A 23,639-nucleotide genomic window follows, 5' to 3' on the forward strand; every position below is an offset into this window, starting at 1 on the left:
TATATTGGGCAAAACTGTACAATGAAAATAACGTCGATGTCAAAACTTGTTGTATTTGATTGTTGTTATGTGTGAGTGTGTGTCACACACCATCTGATTAAACTTAATCCAGATCTGATCCAGATTACATATTTGGAGTCTTTTCCATTTTATGAAGTTTTCACACACACAAACAAAACACCCTATTACCATCCTCCCCATTGTTGTTCAGTTCCGGCAGACTCAGAATTCCCACAGCTGGAATGGGTGCCCGATAAACGCACGGCACTGTTGCAAAATTAAAGCCAAAATACACACTTTTGAGTGTTTTTCCGTCCTCTGCTGTAAAGCAAAGATTGAGACGTCGTTATAGGTCGATGAAAGTCACCAGAGGAAGGTTAACGTCATCTTTTATTCACTGAATCCATCTTTATTCCCACATAAATTCCGGTTTGACCTGAATTTGTTTTACCTGCTACAAAAAATATGGTCTCATAAGTTTAGGTTTCGTTTTCTGACGTAACTGGCAACCTGTGGTTGCTCGGTAGCTGAGACTCTACTGACTGCAATGATTGGAAGAATCGGACTAAGAAATATAGGAGACAACGAACTGTGGAAAGTCCGATTTTAGTCAGACTAAGATGATCATTCTGTTTTCTTAATGTCATGTAAACACAGTAGTCTGACTAAAATCGAGCTAGTCTTAGTCGGACTAACGCACACCGGATAACGCGGTTCATAGTTTGTCTACTCCTGCATGTCAGACTGGAATCGGACTAAGAACAGACTAAGACAATCATTTTCTTAATGTCGTGCAAACACAGTACTCCGACTAAAATCGGGGTAGTCTTAGTCGGACTAACGTATACCGGATAATGAGGTTCATAGTCTGATTACTCCTGCATGTCAGACTCAAATCGGACTAAGATATATAGAAGGAGACAACGTGCTGTGGAAAGTCCGACTTTAGTCAGATTAAGACGATCATTTACTTAATGTCGTGCAAACACAGTCGTCCGACTAAAATCGAACTATTCTTAGTCGGACTAACGTGCACCGGATAATGCGGTTCATAGTTTGTTTACTCCTGAATATCAGACTGGAGTCGGACTGAGAAATATACAGACTAAGACAATCATTTTCTTAATGTCATGTAAACACAGTAGTCTGACTAAAATCGGGCTAGTCTTAGTCGGACTAACGTATACCGGATAATGAGGTTCATAGTCTGATTACTCCTGCATGTCAGACTCAAATCGGACTAAGATATATAGAAGGAGACAACGTGCTGTGGAAAGTCCGACTTTAGTCAGATTAGAGTCGGACTAAGAAATATACAGACTAAGACAATCATTTTCTTAATGTCATGTAAACACATTAGTCCGACTAAAATCGGAGCTTGTCTTAGTCGGACTAACGTGCACCTGATAATGCGGTTCATAGTCTGATTACTCCTGCATGTCAGACTGGTGAGTTCAGTTTGTTATATGAACATTATTCCTGAGTCTCTGTGACATATTAGGAGGATTTTACTGCCAGTTGATTTACATTTATTACATAATGCACCTTTAAATTTGCATATTCATTGGACAAGGTGTGTGAATGTGAAGTCTGTGGAGTCACGTTGACTTGATTAAAGCTCTTCCCTGGACCGAGCAGGCAGAGGAGGCCGCTGAGCATGCGGAAAACAAAGCCTGCGGTGAGGGCGAAACATCTGGCCGAGTCTCCGGGGAGCGTGGACGATGAGTGGGACGATGATCAAAGTCTCACTTGTCAAGTGGAAATCTGAACCGCCTGGTCGGGGGAAAAAAAAGCTAGCAGCGGACAGGAGCTGTCAAAGAGAAAGGAGGAGGCCGTCGGAGGCAATCATTGCAGTCAGTAGAGTCTCAGCTGCCGAGCAACCACGGGTTGCCAGTTACTTCAGAAAACCAAACCTGAAAGACCTCGGTATTTTGAATTTGAATGTAGTAACAGTTTTTGGCCACATTCTTACATGTGGCGCCTTTAAAGTTTAGCTGAAGACAGTTTTGGGCCAACCAGCTTTGGACGTCCCTCATACAGTTATTTATCTTCATTTATCGATTTTCTATCCTTGACTATCCGCCATTTAAAGGGTTTAGCTGGAGCTAAAGTTGGCGTACGCGCTGGACGGGTCAACCTACGGAGATCATTCGCTCCAACATTCAAGCCTATGTGTCCAATTTCAACCCTTTTCAACCTTTTTTTGGGTGGAAATGTAGATATAATTGAGTGTCATCTGCATAACAGTTTTCCTATCTATCTATCTATCTATCTATCTATCTATCTATCTATCTATCTATCTATCTATCTATCTATCTATCTATCTATCTATCTATCTATCTATCTATCTATCTATCTATCTATCTATCACTCCATTCATCCATCCATCCATCCATCTATCTATCTATGCTAGCAATACAAACATTAACTAGCTAACAGAAAGACACCAGTTCTGTTTTCATTCTGTCTTTGCTAGCTAACAACACAACAGTTAACTAGCTAACAGTGAAACATCCCCGTTTTATCTATCTATCTATCTATCTATCTATCTATCTATCTATCTATCTATCTATCTATCTATCTATCTATCTATCTATCTATCTATCTATCTATCTATCTATCTATCTATCTATCTATCTATGCTAGCAATACAAACATTAACTAGCTAACAGGAAGACACCAGTTTTGTTTTCATTCTGTCTTTGCTAGCTAACAACTATGCGAGCTAACAACACAACTATCTTTTTCAACCGTTTTTTGGTGGAAATGTAGATATAATCGAGTGTCACCTGCATAAAAGTGAACTCATTATTCATTATGATTAATGAATAAAATGTCGTTCAATGTCGTTCAATGTCGTTTCTGTCGCTCGTTTCAAAGGTCTGGCGTTCCCGTGCTGATCTGGCAACGCAGCAAGTTCATATGAAACCGAGTTCATTAAGGATTTTCCACGTTTCCATGTCAGCAAAAAAACAAAAATAAACACCGGACACAAACAGAGACACCCGCGGCTCCGGCCCTGACCCCAGAACCAAGTGGCTCGACAAGAACGAGACGTTGAGTTTGTAAACAACACAAACCGAGGGAAAAAAAACATCCCGTGTTAGCATCCTATAACAAGTCTGAGCGTAAACAATCGGGGTTTGCGTAGGGTTTAGTTTCCGACTCTGCGATAACACGCCACGTCGCTACATCGTCGTCGTCGTCGTCGTCTGACCCAGGGGGGGGTGGGGGGGGGGGCCGGGGGGGCCAGAGCCCAGCAATTATTTTCATATCAGCTCAAATTCCACAGACGTCTGTGATAGCATGACTAAAAGCATAGCATTCCAATTAGGGAACACACAGGGATGAACACACACACACATACACACACTTGGAAGGAGAGTGAGTGCTCGCAACCTTGGCCTGCTATTTTGTGGGGGGTCTGAGCTGTTCGTATTTGTGTGTGTGTGTGTGTGTGTGTGTGTGTGTTTCTGCACAATTAATTGCCGAACCAAGAGGTCAATGTTGAGCCAAGGATTTGTTGTTTATGTAACTCCGAGCAGCCGAGATGCAGCGAGAGATTATCAGCAACACAAGCTAAAAAAAAACCTCCAGCAGCAACACTAACAAACTCACTTAGCGTCGTCGAAAAAAACACAGTCGACGCTCAGAATGTCTGCAAATTGAAATGAAGCCCAGACATTAAAGTGCAATGACATCTAAGTGATGGTTCAGGTTATTCGATGGGTTGTGCGATTGTGCGCTAATGACGCTAATGATGCTAGCAGTCACTGAAAACACGGCATGGTCAGTCAATTCAGCTAATTTATTTTAAAAAAGGTGCATTTGATAAAGAGTCTTTCCACATTTGACAAGCTTTTACAGCTTGGAATTCACATTTCTAAACCGCTCATTCCGCCACACCAAGGGTGAATTCCAATTCCTTACTTAACCCTCAATCTCAAAAATGTGCGCTCCCTCTAGTGCAAGTGCTGTCCCAGATTGTCCGAAAAATTAAGTTTAGGGCCAAGTTTAAGGGCTGTATCGCCCTCGATATTGAGATTTTTTCCGAGACTACCCAGAATGCATTGCATGTTTTGACATAACAAAGATGGCGCCGAAAGCAGCGAAACGAGTATGCTACAAATGAAGCATTTTCTTTGTTAATAGAGATATAAAAAAAACGATGAAAACCATCGTATTATCTTAGTTTAGGCCCATATTATGGATTACTGACGTCATTGTTGCGTAACATTTATTTTTATTTTACGATCTTTTGTCGATAGCCGGCCGGTGTGGTTTACTTTTCAATAAGCCGTGGTGTGTGGTAACTGTCAGCTGAATGTGTCCGTGGTTGTGGTATATGTACGAGTATCATCTTATAACTAAGTGACAACCTAATAACTTGACCGACAAACGGATCGTAATAAATATTCTGCCCCCTACAGTCTGAAGACGTATCTGCATTTAAGGGGTGTCCCATTTCTAAGTGACAAAATAACCCTCAACACTTGGTTTTGACGGCCAGTTAAGATTGAGGGTTGAGCTTGAGATAGGAATTGGAATTGGCCCCAAACCCCAGGACACAGGCGCTGCTGGTCTACTGCTGCCTCGTGTGGTCACTTTATGTCACTGAAGTAAATCTGAACGGAGAATACCAAGCACCAAAGTCGCAAAATAAACACATTTGAACTTCCGTTATGGAGGCGGCAGTGGGTCCAAAAGTCCTGTGTGCTGTGATATAAAACAGCTGATTTTCTCTATGGGCTTTGGTTGCGGGAGAGTGAGCGACGCAAGTGACGCAAACTCAGTCGGTAAAGGCTGTCTAATGGTCGGGTAAAGACGCAAACGTGTTCTGTGATGTTCTGAGTTTTATGAGGTTTCCGTTGAGTGGCTGAAATCTGTTTTTCCTGCTCGACTCGCCAGCAGCGGCCGTGTTTTCACTGGACCGTCTCCAGCTGCATCGCCGTGATGACAGCGGCCTGGTGGTGTGTGCACGGCAGTCAGAGCTGTCTTCGTGCTGTCAGCGTTAGCAGAGGGATCACACACACACACACACACACACACACACACACACAGTGTTGTTTTGTGTAAAAGAAGCCAGCGTCTGACCACAAGCTCGGGTTCCTGACAGAAAGTGCGTGAAACAAACAGAAAAACACCAGTCGGACACATGTGGAGCCTCTTAGCGAAATTAAGCTAAATAAAAAAAAAAAGTCACGCACCTCTGAAAGTGACAAAAAAGTTCGCAAAGTGACGCGAAGTTTCCTCCACCAGCCACCACTTCGTCCTACGGTTTCGCGTTCAACTGTTGCCATGCTAGCGTGAGCGCGCCGGCGCGTCGACACACCCCCCTGGTAGAAGTGGGCGTGTGTTTACCTGTGTCTCATTTGCATGTAAAGTTGACCAAAGCATGTCTCTGACGTGTCCATTAGGGCATCACGGAGCTAGTTTAAATTGGAGGAATAGGGCATAATATGGGACCTTTAAAGAGATAACTCACATATATGTGCGATAGGACCACTCTATGCTAGCTTAATTAGCTTAATGCTAGCAAAATTAACTTGGCAGTCTAACCCTTCTCGATCACACCGAAGTACAATACTCTAATCATTAAGCGAACTGCCGGTGGAAACCACATGGAAGCTTGCTCAAGCTACCAGATTGCTGTTATTTATACTACCACTAGGGGGCACCTATTTTAAAAACCTATGCGGGTCGTACTTCCTGCATACGACCCATGGTTACGTTTCATTGGAGGACAAAACTCAAACAATACTAATCTTTAACTGGCCCTCAAAACCAAGTGTTGAGGCTTATTTTGTCACTTAGAAATGGGACACCCCCTTAAATGCAGATACGTCTTCAGACTGTAGGGGGCAGAATAACGCGAAAAGCTGCGTCCAGTCTGTCAACTCCAAAAAAGAAGAAGAAGAAGAAGAACACATTTACGTCAGGATTATTTATTACGATCCGTTTGTCAGTCAAGTTATTAGGTTGTCAGTTAGTTATAAGATGATACTCATACAAATATTTAGCTGACAGTTAGCACACACCACGGCTTATTGAAAAGCTAACGATAGCAAACGATAGCTTGGAATTCACCCCAAAACTGTAGACACAAGGACAAACTTACGGAGGCTAAAGCTAAGATATGAAGCAGCAACGTTCAAAATAGTGCAGGTGCGTTCTTCCCCACTGTCTCAGAATCGTATTTTTTCCCTTCAAAATTACGTTCGTTTCCCACGGGGAGCAAAGTGGAAGTGACACATCGACAACAACAGGAAACAAAAAAAGATTCCGAATTCCAGGAATTCCCTGAGATGTGTTGGTGTCGCAGTGGAGATGCAGAACAACCAATTGTCTGCGCGTGGAATTTTACTGGTTAACGGGGTTTTTTTTGTCACGCGGGACACAATGACAGCGGCAACGGAGCCGTCGAAGGAAAACAACACTTGCTTAGACAATGGCTGGGAAAAACACCTGCTGCCTTTAGAAGCAGCAAACACTTCCTGTTGGCCCCTCCAGAGTCGCGGGTTCAATTCCCTGCGTGCTGTCGAAAACACCTGCGCTCGCGCTGGACTGTGCGTCTACACAGAGGAGAAGATCTTTGACGAAGGATTTGTGGCAGGAGAGAGGAATTTTTTCCTATTATTTTCGACAAAACACAGAGTTCTGTGAATTCCTTCGGTCCACTTGGGTTTTCAATTGAATGTTAAAGGGGATTTTTAGCCGTTAATCATAATGTTATGTTAGCTAGCAAAGACAGAAAGAAAACATGTCTTTCTGTTAGCTAGTTAATGTCTGTATTGCTAGCATAGATAGATAGATAGATAGATAGATAGATAGATAGATAGATAGATAGATAGATAGATAGATAGATAGATAGATAGATAGATAGATAGATAGATAGATAGATAGATAGATAGATAGATAGATAGAAAACTGGGATGACTGTTAGCTAGCTAGTCAAACTATTAAACATATTAAACATAATAATCACCAAAATTGAGTCGGTCCAGCTGAGCCACAATAAAACGAATTTAAGTGCAGGTCAAAGATGGTTGTAAGGGAATAGTGTAGCCCAGATTGATTATATAGAGTTGTGCTGCCACCTGCTGGTCATATTTGATAAGGTACACTGCCTTTGCATTTGGAATACAGATGGGAAAGCTTCTTATTCTGAACTCTAAATTATACAGTTGTTTAAATTATATATGGAGCATATATATATATATATATATGTATATATACATATATATGTGTACATATATATATATATATATATATTATATATATATTCTATTGCGCATATCCGGAAAAACAGAAACCCACGTGTTGTGGACATGTGGACCGCTGTCAAGTTGACCGACACAAACAGCTACAACCGGAATTGAACAAATTACCTTCAAAATAAACACTGGCACACGTGTAAAAAGCGTAGACGCGTGTTTCTTTTCGAACAAGATCATATGCAGAGCAAAAAGTTAAATAAAAGTGTATTTTTTTCACGTGTTGTGTCGTCGTATTACGGTGATCATCTCATACTGTTTTTTGCTGAGGGTTTGTCACCGCGCCGCTCGCTGCTTTTATTTTGAAAGACACTTAACGGAAGTAGTATGTGCGTCACGTTCGAGTGGAGTTTGCGTGTGTGAGAGAGAGTTTTTCGTGGAGATTCTCAGCGCGGCGGCTCCAGTGTCTCCTCTAATAACACACAGGTACGGCGTCAACGGCGCTCTTTTATTCACTTTGCTCACTTTTGACACGTTTATGCGTCAAAAAACACGACGTTGGGCCAGAACCGAGTCTGTCCAGGAAGTGTCGTGCGGTCCAAAATAGCCTTGGTTAGCTACTAAGCTAGTTAGCCGACTGATGCTAGCAGGTACAAAATCGACTCCAGTGAGTGAGTGGATGAAAGTTTATATCTCTGTCTTTAACGTGTTAACTGCTTTAACAGTTAAAGTGCATACAATACACCCATTTATTTAAATATACCTATTTAAAACAAGCAGGGCTGCAATGTGTGGAAGCCCGTTTCCGGGAAAAAAGTCGTAATTTTGAGATTTGAAGTCGTAATTTTCACACTTTAAGTCATAATTATGAAATTAAAAGTCAAATTTATGAGAAAAAAGTCATAAATATGATATAAATAGGTAGATTTTACTTTCTATCTCATAATTTTGACTTTTAATCTCATAATTTTTATTTAAAATGTCAAAAGTACTATTTTATTACTACGGAAACGAGTTTCCATAGCAACGTTAATTCGATTAATCGATTGCTAAATAAACCATGAACTATTTTGATGTATATTTTTAATATTTTTGATTATTAAATATATGCATATATACATCCAATACATACAGTTAATAACAAAAAATTAAAATATTTATTAATTAGTTTGAGTGTTGGTTGTTTTTCAGTAATTAAAACCAGTTTCTGTGATTTATAATTTTTTTTAGCTTCTTAAATGTGAATATTCTCCGGTTTCTTTGCTGTAATTAAATAATTAAAACTGAATTATTTTGATTTGCTCGTACTATTTGCATTCACAAAACTATATATTTGGCATTTATTTTGTCATTATTAATTATTTCTTGCATGTTACATTCTATTCACGTGTTATATTTGACATATTTTGGCTGCAAATAACGATTTACCATCATTAAATTATCTAAAGAGTATTTTTTTTTTAGCTTCTTAAATGTGAATATATTCCAGTTTATTTGTTAAAAGTGATGAATTGAAGAAGAAGACATTTGGAAAAATCATCTTTTTGAGGTTTGAGGAACACATTTTGAAAATCATCAACATTTGTTGCCCTGATCGCGCCGAGAGGTTTTTTCTTTCCCTGTCGTTTGGCCCCAGATGGTTTCTTTAAATGCTCGGCATGTTCTAACGTGATTTGAAATTGCAGCAGCTTCTCAGATGGACGAAACGGAATCGGACAAAAATGAGCAGACGGCACAGGTGAAGCAGGAGGACATGGAGGTTTCTGTGGCAGAGCATGTGGAAAGTCTCCCTGAAAACACAGACGCGTCGACGTCGTGCACGCAGACGAATCCGGACGAGCGGGAAAACTCTGCAGCCGCAGACGATTGCAGTGACGACTCGGACGATTCGGACAGGTATTTATTTTACGGTCCGCGCGCTCTTCTCTTTGTTTTTGAACCAGGAAAGTGAAAGATTTTTTGTTTGTTTTTTAACCCAGTGATAGCTCGTCGTCTTCCTCCTCCTCGTCCTCCTCGTCCTCGTCTTCTCCCTCTCCCCCTCCCCCCGTACTCGAGGAGGATGATGACGAGGGTTTCAGCCAACCGGCCCCCATCAGAGCCAGAGATGAAGTCCTGCTGGAGGTCAGTCTGTGGTCACGTTTATTAACAGGTCCTTGAAATCCTTGAAAAAGTAAAATAGAACACATTCAAGGCCTTTGAATGTGTTTGAAAATAAAACTAAATTGACATGAGCCATTGAAAGTGCTTGAATTTCGTGCAAGAGTGAATTTAAGTTGATTTTTAGGTGAACGTCTCCCTTGTTTTTTATGATGCCACCTACTGGTTCATGCCCTGCATTGCTTGATGTATGTCTACTCGGCCTAGATGATTATTAATCAATGACTAAATTAATCGTCAAGTATGTTGATCATCGATTAATAACATGATTAAAACCAGATTTCTGATTGTTTCAGCTTCTTAAATGTGAATAGTTTCTTAGTTTCTTTGCTCCACATAACAGAAGAAATCCTGAAAACTGAATCATTTGTCTTGGTGTGTTTGCCGATATCCGATAATACGTTTCAACGCATCCTCAAAATGTGTTGCAGGAGCTGCCGGCGGTCGAGGAACTGTCTCTGTCGTTACCAGAGGAAGTAGAACTGAAGCCTATTGGAAAAATCGCCAGTATCATACAGCAGCTCGGTAAACACACACACACATTTTATTGCTTATTTTACGTTTTTTTTTATATCTATAGACCCTCTGTCCTTGGACCCTCTGCCCTTGGCCCCTCTGCCATTGGACCCTCTGTCCTTGGCCCCTCTGCCCTTGGACCCTATGTCCTTGTACCCTCTGTCTGTGGACCCTATGTCCTTAGAACCTATGTCCTTTTACCCTCTGTCTGTGGACCCTATGTCCTTGGACCCTATGTCATTGTACCCTCTGTCTGTGGACCCTATGTCCTTTTGGCCCCTCTGTCCTTGGCCCCTCTGCCCTTGGACCCTCTGTCCTTGGCCCTCTCTGTCCTTTGCCCCTCTGCCCTTGGACCCTATGTCATTGGACCCTATGTCCTTTTGGACCCTATGTCCTTTTGGACCCTCTGTCCTTGTACCCTCTGTCCTTGGACCCTCTGTCCTTGTACCCTCTGCCTGTGGACCCTATGTCCTTGGACCCTCTGCCCTTAGACCCTCTGTCATTGGACCCTCTGCCATTAGACCCTCTGCCCTTGGACCCCATGTCATTGTACCCTCTGTCTGTGGTTCCTATGCCCTTAGACCCTCTGTCCATAGACCCTCTGTCCATAGACCCTCTGTCCATAGATCCTCTGTCTTTGGACCCTCTGTCCTTAGACCCTCTGTCCTTAGACCCTCTGTCCTTAGCTCCTCTGTCCATAGACCCTCTGCCCTTGGACCCTCTGTCCTTGGACCCTCTGTCCTTGGACCCTCTGTCCTTGGACCCTCTGTCCTTAGCCCCTCTGTCCTTGGACCCTTCATTTATATCTGGTTAATGAACTATTCTGGTTCTGATTCTCGTCCTCTCCGTCTCTCGTCTCTACAGTCGTCGTCCAGTCTCTGAAAGACATTCCTGCTCTGGCTGAAGACACCGTCATCTTTCAGTCTGACAGGGAGGCTTTGGGAAAGGTAAAAGTAAACATTTTAACCTTAAACGTGGACATTTTTCTACATGTCACGTCATTAGATTGATAAATATCGTCTGTAACTGTAACTCGGTCAGTCGTTCTGTTTTTGCGTACTTGACGTCGTCGCTGTCTCCTCAGGTGTTCGAGGTGTTTGGCCCAGTGTGGAGTCCGCTGTATCTGTTGCGCGTGAAGTCGCCGGAGCTGGTGAGCAGCAGAGGGCTGACGGAGGGACAGACGGTTTACTACACGCCGGCGATCAAAGAGTACACGGGATACATCCTCACGCAGCAGCTCAAACTGTACGTAAACTGTCGGCGTCTCTGCCGCGATGGATTTGACTTTTGTTGGCGTTGTAGTAGTGAAAATGCTTCTTCTTCTTCTTCTTCAGTTCGCGGGGATCCGACGCGTCGTGGAAGAACGACCAGGAACCGCCAATGGAGGTAAGAAAGAGCTCTGTGTTCTCTGTAGTGTCCACCAGGGGGCATCCACGTTACATCCATCTTACACGGCATTTACCAAACAGTGGGATTTGTGCGAAGTTTAACCTGCAGTTTAACCCTGAGCGATACAGACATAAACAATGTTAGCAAACAAGCTAATGAACGTCGCCTCCAATGACTGCTGTCCGCTGCTACGAGCCATAAACACATTAGACCCTCTGTCCTTGGCACCTCTGTTCTTAGACCCTCTGTCCATAGACCCGCTTTCATTGGCCCCTCTGTCCTTGGACCCTCTGTCCTTAGACCCTCCGTCCTTGGCCCCACTGTCCTTGGACCCTCTGTCCTTGGCCCCTCTGTCCTTGGCCCCTCCGTCTTAGACCCTCTGTCCTTGGACCCTCTGTCCTTAGACCCTCTGTCCATAGACCCTCTGTCCATAGACCCGCTTTCATTGGCCCCTCTGTCCTTAGCCCCTCTATCCTTGATCCCTCTGTCCTTGGCCCCTCTGTCCTTGGCCCCACTGTCCTTGGATCCTCCGTCTTAGACCCTCCATCCTTGGCACCTCTGTTCTTAGATCCTCTGTCCTTGGACCCTCCGTCTTAGACCCTCCGTCCTTGGACCCTCTATCCTTAGACCTTCTCACTTAGAACAGTGAGCTTTTCGGACCTTACCTTCGCTTAGGGCGCCGCGAGCAGAGCGGACTTGAAAGTGAACAACTTATCGCGAGACGTGACTTGATGGAAGATATCGCCGCCTCCTCGTTGCTCAGTTTACGTATGACGCGAAGTGCGTTAGGGCGACGCCCCAAAATCTGGCCACTGTGATTGGACGATGACGGATAATGTGGAGAACACTGATCATAAAAACTACTTTAGCTGGCGGAGAGACGGTTGAAAGGAACATCAGGGCTAAGGATCTGTGGAATTGACACTGGAATATAATAAATGTCTCTCTCTGTCTCTCCAGGCTTTAGATTACAGTGATGATGAGAAAGAGAAGGAGGCAAAGAAGAAAATTAAGACGTCCAGGAAGAGGCGGGACAATAACGGCACAGGTAAAGTCACACACACCCACACACACACACACAACCCTGGCCTATTTCTTTCTTTCTGTCTTACGCTCCTTCATCTCGTTCCAGATAATCCTGCACAGATTACCCAGAACACCTTGCAGCAGCAGCAGCAGCAGCAGCAGCAGCAGCAGCATCGTGACGTCAGGGGTTTCCCACCCAGGCACGCAGGGCCGTCGTTCAGGCACCACAACGCGAGGGGCAAACAGCCACCGTTCAGACACATGGATGCTCCTCACGCGTACCTCCCCCCACCTCCTCCTCCTCCTCCTCCCCACTGCTCTTACCCTCCTCCTCACCTTCACCCTCACCATTACCCTCCCCCTGGCTTCCCTCTCTACCCTCCGCCTCCTCCGTCCTTCTTCAACCCGGCGTTCACCTCTCACATGTGGCCACCACACTCTCTCCCCTTCTCTGACCTCCCTCCTCCTCCTCCTCCTCCTCCACCACCACCACCTCCTCAGTGATGCCCCTCCCCACACACACACACACACACACACACCGTCTGTACGTGTTATTATAACTTATTAAACGGCGTTTTCAGATTCCTCCGCGTCTTAAACGTGAATACTTTCTGCTTTCTTTGCTCCGTACGAACAAAGAAATCCTTTTTTTTGTTGTTGTTGTGACATTTAATGGACCAAACGACAGATTCGTTGTGGAGTTGTAGCCAAGCACAAGTTTTAGTTTCCTTTCTAACATCGCGGATGTTGATTTATCTGATCGCAGTGGACGATTTTAAAGCTGCAGTAGGCAGCAGACTTTTGGTTTGTTTGGTTTATTTTTGATGCGTAGGACAGAGCAGGTGTCGCGTCTCCCTCCCTGTGATTGTTTAAATCTTAATAATGCCCAAGTAAAACCTCAAATAAATCCTGCAAACTGCAGCTTTAAACCAGTTAAAGGTTTATATTATCATCTCACTGTCTCTATTTCTTTCACACTTTTGGCCAAGGATACTGTTGTTGTTGTTGTTGTTGTGATTACACCCTCGCTTGCCACTTTATTGGGTACAGGACACAGTCTTCCGGCACCAAAAACACATTTTCTATAATTTCTTCTCTGGAGCGACTCGTGCCACGGTTTAAGTCAACTTAAAACACCTTAAAAAAAACACCTTCTCGCCTGGAAGCGCCACAGTTGCTGCGCCGCGATAGGCTGATTAGATATTCACTTGAACTAGTGCTCTCAAACGCTGACGCAACGTCAACGTGCGACGCGTTTCCATGACGACTGACCAGAAAAAGACGCGCGTGACGTCATGTTTGCGTGACTGTGATTGTTTTTAAATGAGCCTCTAAAGTAACGCTAAACTTTTAAAAACAGAAGTCACGCACACGGTAGTACACGGGTACGCTGATTATTTGTTAGCGCTGCTCTTCTCCTTTAATAAACAGACCGCTCCAGTTCCACTGTAGGCGCGCTAACCGGCGCTAAAAGAGGCTAGTGCAGCTAACGGAGCTAACTGGTAAACGGTGCCTGGACTCCGGTGTCCCATTAACCCATTGCACAGCACTAACCTGAACCCTTCCGTTACCGTCGCTGGCGGGATTTGGCGAGCGTACGTCTCGATAGCGTAACCACGAGGCCGTTTGCGATCTGTAGCAAATGCTGGACGGACAGCAGAGAAACGGTGCTCTGCATCTACGTCTATACTTGACGTTACGGTAGAACCTCAGGACTGACGTCTGCGTCTCAGTACCGTCGTTCCTAAACGGTTAAATCACTGCCAGGAAAAGTCCAAGTTATCTTGGGGGGGGGGAGGCCATAAAATCAGAGTGCATCCAGGTGTACCTCATAAAGTGGCAGGTGAGTTATTTTGTTTTCAGATAATATTTCTTTATTTTTTAATTTTTTTTTAAATGTAGAATCTGTGAAATGACTGAACGGGAGTCTTTGTTTATTTGCCGTAAAGAAACAAATGATTGGAGCTGTGATAATACAGATTATACAGAATACAGATTTCTTTTTGGATTTGATTTTGTGATTTACCACCAGAGTTATTTCAGAATCACTGTTAGAAGAACAAATAAATGTGACTGGTGGAAAAATGAGTGCATCGTGTATATATCGCATCAACAAAACCCCACTGAAGTTCAACATTGGATCAACTATAAAACGTTGAGTTATATTGAATTGAATTGCGTACTCTATACTGTTTATAAACATCAGCCAAAATATAAATAAGTGTTCAAAAAGGAGGAGAATGAACTTGGAAATGTAGTCATTGTCAGGGTTTAAAAGACATAAACGTACACATTGTTTATTTAACAAAAGAATCGTTTGTTTAATGTTGATTTTGTTCAGGTCCTAAATTCACAGAGAATTCTGCAAATAAACTATGAAAAAATACAAATGTAAGAGTCACAGTCACGTGGCCATTGGAGAATTTAAAAGATCTGATTTAACAACCATGAGGGACGGAGGATTGGATCATGCAAACCCACAAAAACTAAGATAATCTACACCAGGGGTCACCAACCTTTTTGAGACAGAGAGCTACCTTAACACAGAAATTATAAGAGATTAAAACCTGGGACGTAACATAATGGTCTTTACTTTAATGTGAATATTCGGGGCAAATAAATACATTTATACAGTTAAAATATATTTATCTTTAGCATCACTGACTTTTCAAAATAAAAGTGTTTAAAAGTTCGTGTTTTCTGCCAAACGACAAGCTCCGTAAAAGGATGAAGTTGCAAGAGAGTATTTTATTTATTCATTAATTTCGAACCCAATTTTTTTCCCCCACTGCCACTGAACCCAAGCTTCTCCATTTCCATGCCGAGCCAACAGGGGGCGGTGTGAAGCCCTGCCGCTGGTGACCTGTCATCGCCGCTGAAGAAAATCGGGGGAAAATACAGAAGAAGTGGTGGCGCAAGACCCGACCACACAGTGTTAGCTAACACGCCGAACGGCTACATGTCAATGACAGCGGCGCGACACGGACCACCGCCGTCACTCCTCTTCGTCCCCGCATTCACAGCCATGACTTCCGTCAAACCGGGCGGCCACATCATCGCACCATGTCCGAGGTAACGTAGCTGCGGACTCGGGCACTCATTCTTCACTGTACCGCCGCCGCCTCCTGCCTCCTGCCTCCTGGCTGCATGTAGCTTTAACTGTGTGCGAGCGGTGGGAGCTACATGTGTATTTACCTGCCGATAAATACAAAAAAAAAGTGTATGTTGACGCGTTAAGTGTCCATAAAACCTCCGAGCTTCGCTGCTAAGGTTTGCTAAAACTGCTAAAAGAGAAGCACAGTGACAGAATAGCTTGATAGCTAGCTAGGCGTCTGCTCCAAGATAGAAGATGATTAGCCGAGTGCTCAGCAAGGATTTATGCTCTACTGTGCACTGTAGGTCTCACTTTGTTTTGTTTTTGTTTGTTTGTTTGTTAAGAAAATGTCTGCCTGGTGACACCATCTCAGGATGTCAAGTCAAAACTGTGAGCTAGCTTAAAATAACAAGACGTGTTTGAAACGGCTGCAGCCCCACGGACTGTGACGTTATTCTTTTTTACTGTGGCAAATAATGTGATTAAAAAAACCCGTTCATTAGACATTTAAAGTGCCGTTTTCTCAGTGAACGTGTGCGTATATGTGGCGTATAACAGTGGATTTTAACACGTTTTTGACCGAGGTGTACCTAATAAACCGAGTGCCCACTGAGTGTAAACAGGTCAGGTCCCTGTGTCACTCAGCCATCGTGACGTCATTACCTATGGGGAGATGATAAGAAATATATTAAATGATATTAAAATGATTAGAATACAAAATTGCAGCTGTTCGTATAGTTATATATGTATATATTTATATATATTATGTATATATATGTATAACTATATATATAGAGAGATATATACGTATATATATATATATATATGTGTGTGTGTATATATATATATATATATAGCTGCAATTTTGTATTCTAATCATTTTAATACACAGTGTTTTCGTTTTTGCTCACTTAGAAATGTCTTTATTTTTGAAGGAAAATCACCTATTTTCAATGAATATAACACATTTTGAGAGAGAAATTAAGAATTTGAGAAAAATAAATACATGATGAGAAAAAAAAAAAATTTGAGATTAAAAAAATAAATTGTTATTTCTGAAGGAAACGCACATTTTTTTCAATGACTATAACACATTTTGGGAAAGAAATTAAAATTTTGAGGAAAAAATAACATTTTGAGATTTTTTTATAAAATGTCCTTATTGTTGAAGGAAAAACACTTATTTTCAATGAATATAACACATTTTGGGAAAGAAATTAAAATGTTGAGAAAAAAATTACATTTCGAGAAAAAAATAAAAAATTTGAGGATTTTCTTCTTTTTTAAATGTCCTTATTTTTTTTTTAAGGAAAATCACTTTTTTTCAATGAATATAACACATTTTGAGAAAGAAATTAAAATGAGGAAAAAAATGACAATTTTCTCTTTTTTAAAAAAAATGTCCTTATTTTTTAAGGGAACGCACTTATTTTCAATGAATATAACACATAACACCTGTATACACATGATCCTGTGTAATAGAATACAATAGACACAACTGTGTTGTAGTTATGCAATGGTAAATGTTTCATAAGTTTTTTTTTTTTCTCCCTATTTATAATCTTCACTGTCCAAAAACACCCGTGCTGCTCACCACACTGATAAACCCCCCCCCCCCCCCCCACAGGGCGCTAGGATTTGACACGGTTGCACAAATACTCAAAGTAAGGAATAATAAAGTAATGTCTTGTACAGTCAACGCAGCCTCATTCATAGGTCATACATTTTTGCCGCGCATATTAAACGCTCGCCACCTTCTCCGGTCACATCTCCAGAGTTCTCGCCCAGGGTTAGAGTGGGCGATAGAGTGGGTTGTGTGTCGTGTTTGCCACGCAATCACATGAACTGTAACCGAACTGTACTCCCAATAACACGACTCCTTGTGTTATCGGGTTGGTTTTGAAGACGTATGTACGGTGGCCCTGAGGTGCAAAACACAAACGCAAAACACAACACAAATCAAAAAACGCAAACGCAAATCAAAAACACAAACGCAAATCAAAAAACACAACATTAACACACAATGCAAACACAAAAGCAGAAAACACGAAAACATTAACTTTTGTGTTTGTGTTGTGTGATTTGTGTTTCCATTTTGAGTTAATGTTTTTGTGTTTCTGATTTGCGTTTGTGTTTTTTGATTTGTGTTGTGTTTTGTGATTTGCGTTTGTGTTTTTTGATTTGCGTTTGTGTTTTTTGATTTGCGTTTGTGTTTTTTGATTTGTGTTGTGTTTTGTGATTTGCGTTTGTGTTTTTTGATTTGCGTTTGTGTTTTTTGATTTGCGTTTGTGTTTTTTGATTTGCGATTTGCGTTTGTGTTTTGCACCTCAGGGCCACCGTACCTATGTTTCCCATGCATTCATTTCATCCGAATCCATCTGTGACTTTTCGAGTTATGTTGCGAACTATCAGTGATGAATGTGGTTGTTATCGCTCTGTGTTCTGACCATGAACGTCTGCGTGTTTTGTGGTTTTTTTTGTCGTCTTATAGGATCCTGAACTCCAAGATTCCTTGGCGCTGAGTCTAAATGACAGTTATGAAAACGAGAAACGAGTTCTGATTACGGTCGCAAGGCACCGGGGATTGGAGTAGTCGTCGAAGAGGAAAGAGGATGGCTGGACTGTGAGTGATCACTGTGAGTGGCAAATCTTAAACACCAGCAGACGACGCTCTGCCTTTTCTGTTCCAACATGACGGTGCACAAAGCAAAGGACTGTAAAGAAACTCGACTGACCTGACGTCAGCGCCCATCGACCTCATGCATGCTCTACGCTGATGACTGAACGGACACAAATTCACCACAGAAACACTTCAAAATCATGAGGAAATGGGGACCAACTCCATGTAAAAGTACCGTATACACTAGCGTTCAAAGATTTGAGCTCACCTATGCAATTTTTGTTGTTTTTACCATTAAAAGTCAGACTTTGAATAGAAAATATAGTCAAGACATTGACAAGATTAGAAATAATGTTTTTTATTCCAAATAAAACTGTTTTCAGCTGAGCTAACATCATTGCACAAGGGTTTTCTAATCATCCAATAGCCTTCTAACGCCATTAGCAAAAACAATGTACCATTAGAACACTGTAAATGGGCCTCTATACACCTATGTACATATTCCATTAAAAACCAGACGTTTGCAGCTAGAATAGTCGTTTACCACATTAACAATGTATAGAGTGTATTTATGATTCATTTGATGTTATTTTCATTGAAAAAAAGTGTTTTTCCTTCATAAATTAGGACCTTTAAAAAGAAAAAAAAAAATCCCCAAATTTTAATTTTTTTCTCAAAACTTTAATTTCTTTCTCAAAAGTGTTATATTCATTGAAAAAAGTGCCTTAAAAAATAAGGCAACTTTTAAAAATTTCTCAACATTTTATTTTTTTTCTCAAATTTTTTATTTTTTTTCTCAAAATGTTTAATTGTTTTCTCTAACTTTTTTTTATTTTTTCTCAAAATTTTAATTTTCCTCAAAATGTGTTGAAAAAAGTGCTTTTCCTTCTGAAATAAGGACATTTCTAAGTGAGCCCAAACTTTTGAATGTTAGTGTATATATTTGAAAACGTCAGTACAGTCTCAGGCGTCTGAATACTTTTGTCTATATATTTGTGTGTTTGTTTTTGTTTGTTCTTAACTCTAACCTCTTCTTAAATTCCATGTTCTGTCATTTAGGATTCGCCCGAGCTCAAATCTCCGGTGACGCAAGAAATCAAAATGGCGTCTTCAAACATGGAGGGCCAAACGCTCCGCCTGACTGTCAGGTTACAGGCCGGGGAGGAGGAGGAGGAGGAGAATGAGGAGGAGGAGGAGGAGGATGAAGAAATTGGAGGTTTTATCAACTCTGATGGAGAGGTGGTGGACTGGGATGCCAGTAAGTTACACTTCACACCTTGACTCACTGGAGGAAGTATTTGTGGAGATCATTGTTTTTTTCTTTTGTTTTGCTCTTTTGACTTTTTTCTTTTGTCTAGAATTCAACCTGAACCAATCACCTTGGTTTTTACAGGTCCAGACCGAGGCTCTGATCACACACAAAGTCCTCCACAGAGCAAGGCAAGTCATTCCGACATACTTTTTGTTTTTGAGACTAAACTCAGCTCACTGTCAAAGTGTATCAGGGCAAATTTCATGTTTTCCTGATTTTCAAAAATTCATTAAAATTATTCCTTAAGAGATATGCAAATATTTTCAACAGATCCTTGTTCAGGGCGATACCGACTATTACTGTGTAAAATGTCAAGTCATTCCGAGATACTTTTTGTTTTTGGGAAGAAAGTCAGCTCACTGTCAAAGTGCATCAGGGCACATGGATCATTTCCTGGTTTTCAAATATTCATTAAAATGATTCCTTAAGAGATATGCAAATATTTTCAAAGGATCCTTGTTCAGGGCGATACAGACTATTATGATGGTAAATTTCAAGTCATTCCGAGATACTTTTTGTTTTTTAGAAGAAAGTCAGCTCACTGTCAAAGTGTATCAGGGCAAATGGATAATTTCCTGAATTTCAGAAATTCATTCAAATTATTCCTTAAGAGCTTTGCAAATATTTTCAAACGCTCTTATCGGGCTTCCGTAGAGCTTCATAACGAGCTGAGTATTTATATGAATCAGGTGTTGTTGCAGCAGTGCAACATCTAAAACATGGCAGACCAGTGTTCCCTGAGGACCAGGGTCGGTAACCACTGCTTTAGAACTTCCCTGAAATGTATTCATCTGGCTTTACTAACGCTGTGCCGTTACACAGGGAAGGATGTTGGCATACATGACACTGATATTTGAAATGATTATGATCGCAGGATGTCGACTTGTCTGCGTCTCGTCTGCAAGGCCAAAACCACAGGTTCAGCAGTAGTCCCACACTCATCATGGAAGTGGTGGGGGATGAGGATGAAAGGGAAGAAGAGGAGGGGAGAGAGAGAATCGTAAAGATGGCAACCATTTCGCCCTTGAACTGTGGTAAACGGAAATCATAAGGGACGCAAACTGTTCCGGTTCAAATATCATCACAGTGAATAGTTAACGGTCTTTTTTTTTCCCCCCTCCACAGCGTCGACAGGAAAGAAACGCAGAAGAAAGAACAAGCTAGCAGAGAAAACGGTGAACGACGCAGAGGAACAAGCTCCAGTAAATCCTGGTGAGTGAGCCGAGTCGAGTCGCGCGGGACGTGGAAAAGGATTCAAAAGTGACGTATTTTAAATGTTTCCTCTTTCTTTGTCACGAAGTAAAGAGAAGAAGCAGAAGAAAGATTACAGAGATCCCTCCGCTATATGCAGACCTGGACTCAGAGCCGGAAAGTGAGTGTTCCGCCTTCCTGGATTTCACACATTAATTCATCAGAATTGATCAGTCTGCATCACGTGTTGTTTTTTTTTTGTTTTTTTTAAATGATAGCGTCGAGGCGTACCAAAAGAAGGAAACACGTCGCTGCCGCTGTGGATTCGGGAGACGCCAACTCCAAAACTGTGCAGCGCGTCGCAGCAAAGCAGAGGAAAGGCAGAAAAAAGAAAGAGGCGAAACAATCGGCTGAAGGAGGAGAAAAGAGCGGCGCTTCAGTCGGTAAGAGCGACTAACGGACGTCACGTCGCGTTTTATATCACGTCATCATACGTGTTTTTTTTCCCCCCTCCCGCTCAGGGAAGAAGCTCCCTGGCAGAAAGAGGCTCCGTTTCCCCGTAGAAATCCCCCCCGAGCTCCTGAAGAAGCCCAAGGAAAAGATCGAGTACCAATGCTCGGTGTGCGGCAAAGAGTTTCCTCACGCCTACAAGCTGGAGCGGCACGAGCTGATCCACACCGGAGAGAAGCCGTACTGCTGCTCCATCTGTGGCCGCGGCTTTAACCAGAAGGGCAACCTCAAGACTCACTACAAAGTCCACTTTGGTGAGTTCACGTCGTACAACGTCTGTTTAATGACGATTTTCCTCTCTCGGAAAAAAATTAGTCGTAAGTTGGCACATGCAAAAATCTTCATAATTTGTTTATTGCAAGAAATATAAAAGAATGTTGCATCATATGACGTGAAAATACAAACATATAGCTTTGTTCAGAAAGTTGACCTGATTCAGCAAAACCAATGTGATTATTTTGGGGGGAAAAAAGAAGCAAAAGTTGAAATATAACTTCTTCTTTTTTATTTTTATTTTTTCAACAAAAGTGGAAACATTACATTTTTTGAAAAAAAAATTGACAAAAGTTGAAATATAACTTTTTTTTTTACAAAAGTTGTAATAATTTTTTTTTTTGTTTACAAAAGTTGTAACATTATATTTTTGATTTTTTTTTTAAACGAAAGTTGAAACATTACATTTTTTGAAAAGAAATTGAAATAAGTTTCAAGCTAGTGCTGAGCACTAGCTTAATGCATGTAATATGCGTTAATGCACATTAACGCATATTACATGCCGCGTTTCCATGACGACTGACTGAAAAAAGACACACGTGACGTCACATTTACGTGCCGCGACACCGGAGTCCAGGCACCTTTTACCAGTTAGCTCCTTTAGCGCCGTTAGCGTTAGCATACAGTGGAACTGGAGCGGTCTGTGTATTGAGCGAAAAGCACAGCGCTAACAGATAACCAGCGTACCTGTGTACTGCGTATGTGTGCCTCTGTTTTTAAAGTTTAGCGTTACTTTAGAGACTCGCGTCTTTTTTTTTTTTTGGTCAGTTGTCATGGAAACGCGTCAAGCGTTACCGTTGACGCCGCTAACTGCCGTTAATGTGCCCAGCGCGACTTCAAAACGATTCTATCAAAGCAGTTGATGATTAATTTAGTCATGGTTTAAAAAGTAACAGTGACACTGAGTTGGACTGATAGATTGTTTTCCTCTGCTTTAAACTGTGTGAAGGTCAAAAGGGAGTCGCGGACTTTGAGGAAGAGTTGAATCCCAACGCGTCGGACCTCTCCGAATACTTGAAGTCTCTGCCGGGGGAGTCCAAGATCAGATCGTCCCTCCATTGCCTTGAATGTGGAAAAGACTGCGAGAGCCAGTCGGCTCTGCAAGCACATCACGTCACGGCGCACACGCACACCGCGGTGCAGTCGGACGCGGCCGAGCACAACGCGCCGCAGCCTCTGCTCTGCAGCCGCTGCGGCGTCCAGTTCACCAAAAAAGAAACGCTGGACGAGCACATGAGAACGCACGTCAAGGAGAAGCGCTTCGCTTGTCCCGACTGCGGCAAGAAGTTCATTAACGAGAGCTACATTCAGATACACCAGCGCATCCACACCGGGGAGAGGCCGTATCTCTGCTCGCAGTGCGGCAGGGGCTTTCACACGGCGTCGTCGCTCAAGCTGCACGAGATGCAGCACTCGGAGGAGCGGCCGTTCGCGTGCTCCATCTGTGGCAAGACCTTTCGGATGAACTCGTACCTAATGGCGCATTACCAGACCCACATCGTCGACAGACCGTTCGTCTGCAGCGTCTGTGGGAAAGGCTACTCCCGCATCGAGGAGCTGAAGGTGCACCACAGGCTTCACACCGGGGAGAGACCCTACGAGTGTGCGGAATGTGGGAAGAGCTTCATTTACCGCCAGGGTCTCCGGCAGCACCAGCGCACACACGCCGGACGACGCATGGGGCCGACCAGGCAGCTCGGTCGGCCCAAGCAGCAGGCCAGGCTGGACGTCTAACAGTCGCTGTTTTTGTTGATTAATGTGACAGTATATCTGCGCTCCTTCCTTCCTTCCTTCCTTCCTTCCTTCTTCCATTCCTCTTCACCTACAGTATAGGCAGCAACATGTCTGAAAATAGCCGTTACAGAATCAGTGTGAACTGGCACCTTACCGTGTTGTCTTTCCACTCTTAATGTGATGTATTCTCTCGTAGCCCATCTGTACAATTTGAGTGCCTTTTGTATCCTGCATGCCAAATACTAATACTTAATGTTGAAAACAATATGCACAATATCATTGTTCTTTTAAAATCCATGTCGATGATGGAATACAGATGTTTTTCAGAAATGCACCCGGGCTGTGTTTCTTGTAGTCATGTGACCGTCCTTTGACTCGAGGGACAACCTAAACACATACTGAACATAAAGGTTATTCATGCTCCATGTCTTGAAACACAAAACTAAGAAGAGGAATCTTACACTCTTTACTCAGCTCTTCCGTTATAAAGCTGTTTAAATGAGCCCTTTTTTTGTATGTTTGTTTTGTTTTTTTCGAAAAAAGGACATGCTAAATTATTAGAAATATGGTGCTTTATTCATATATCTATGAGTCTAATGTGCA

General features: G+C 42.3%; 2 protein-coding genes across 2 annotated transcripts; both read left to right on the forward strand.

Moving 5' to 3' along the window:
• Nucleotides 1-7,633: 7,633 nt before the first annotated feature.
• Nucleotides 7,634-12,877, forward strand: naf1 (nuclear assembly factor 1 homolog). Its single transcript, XM_083906298.1, has 9 exons — nt 7,634-7,700; nt 8,900-9,110; nt 9,194-9,335; nt 9,803-9,896; nt 10,752-10,834; nt 10,972-11,132; nt 11,222-11,273; nt 12,237-12,324; nt 12,409-12,877. The coding sequence occupies exons 2-9, from the start codon at nt 8,911-8,913 to the stop codon at nt 12,804-12,806; spliced, it is 1,218 nt and encodes a 405-aa protein (XP_083762424.1). The 5' UTR covers nt 7,634-7,700; nt 8,900-8,910; the 3' UTR covers nt 12,807-12,877.
• A 7,336-nt stretch (nt 12,878-20,213) lies between these two features.
• On the forward strand, nt 20,214-23,201 carry LOC310940757 (uncharacterized protein). Its single transcript, XM_083905754.1, has 6 exons — nt 20,214-20,362; nt 20,454-20,540; nt 20,629-20,700; nt 20,798-20,962; nt 21,041-21,283; nt 22,252-23,201. Exons 1-6 carry the CDS (start codon nt 20,272-20,274, stop codon nt 23,034-23,036), a joined length of 1,443 nt encoding a protein of 480 aa, XP_083761880.1. The 5' UTR covers nt 20,214-20,271; the 3' UTR covers nt 23,037-23,201.
• The last annotated feature ends 438 nt before the right edge of the window (nt 23,202-23,639 follow it).

The sequence above is a fragment of the Microchirus variegatus genome (genome assembly GCF_963457635.1).
Source record: "Microchirus variegatus genome assembly, chromosome: 19".
Classification (NCBI taxonomy): Eukaryota; Metazoa; Chordata; class Actinopteri; order Pleuronectiformes; family Soleidae; genus Microchirus; species Microchirus variegatus.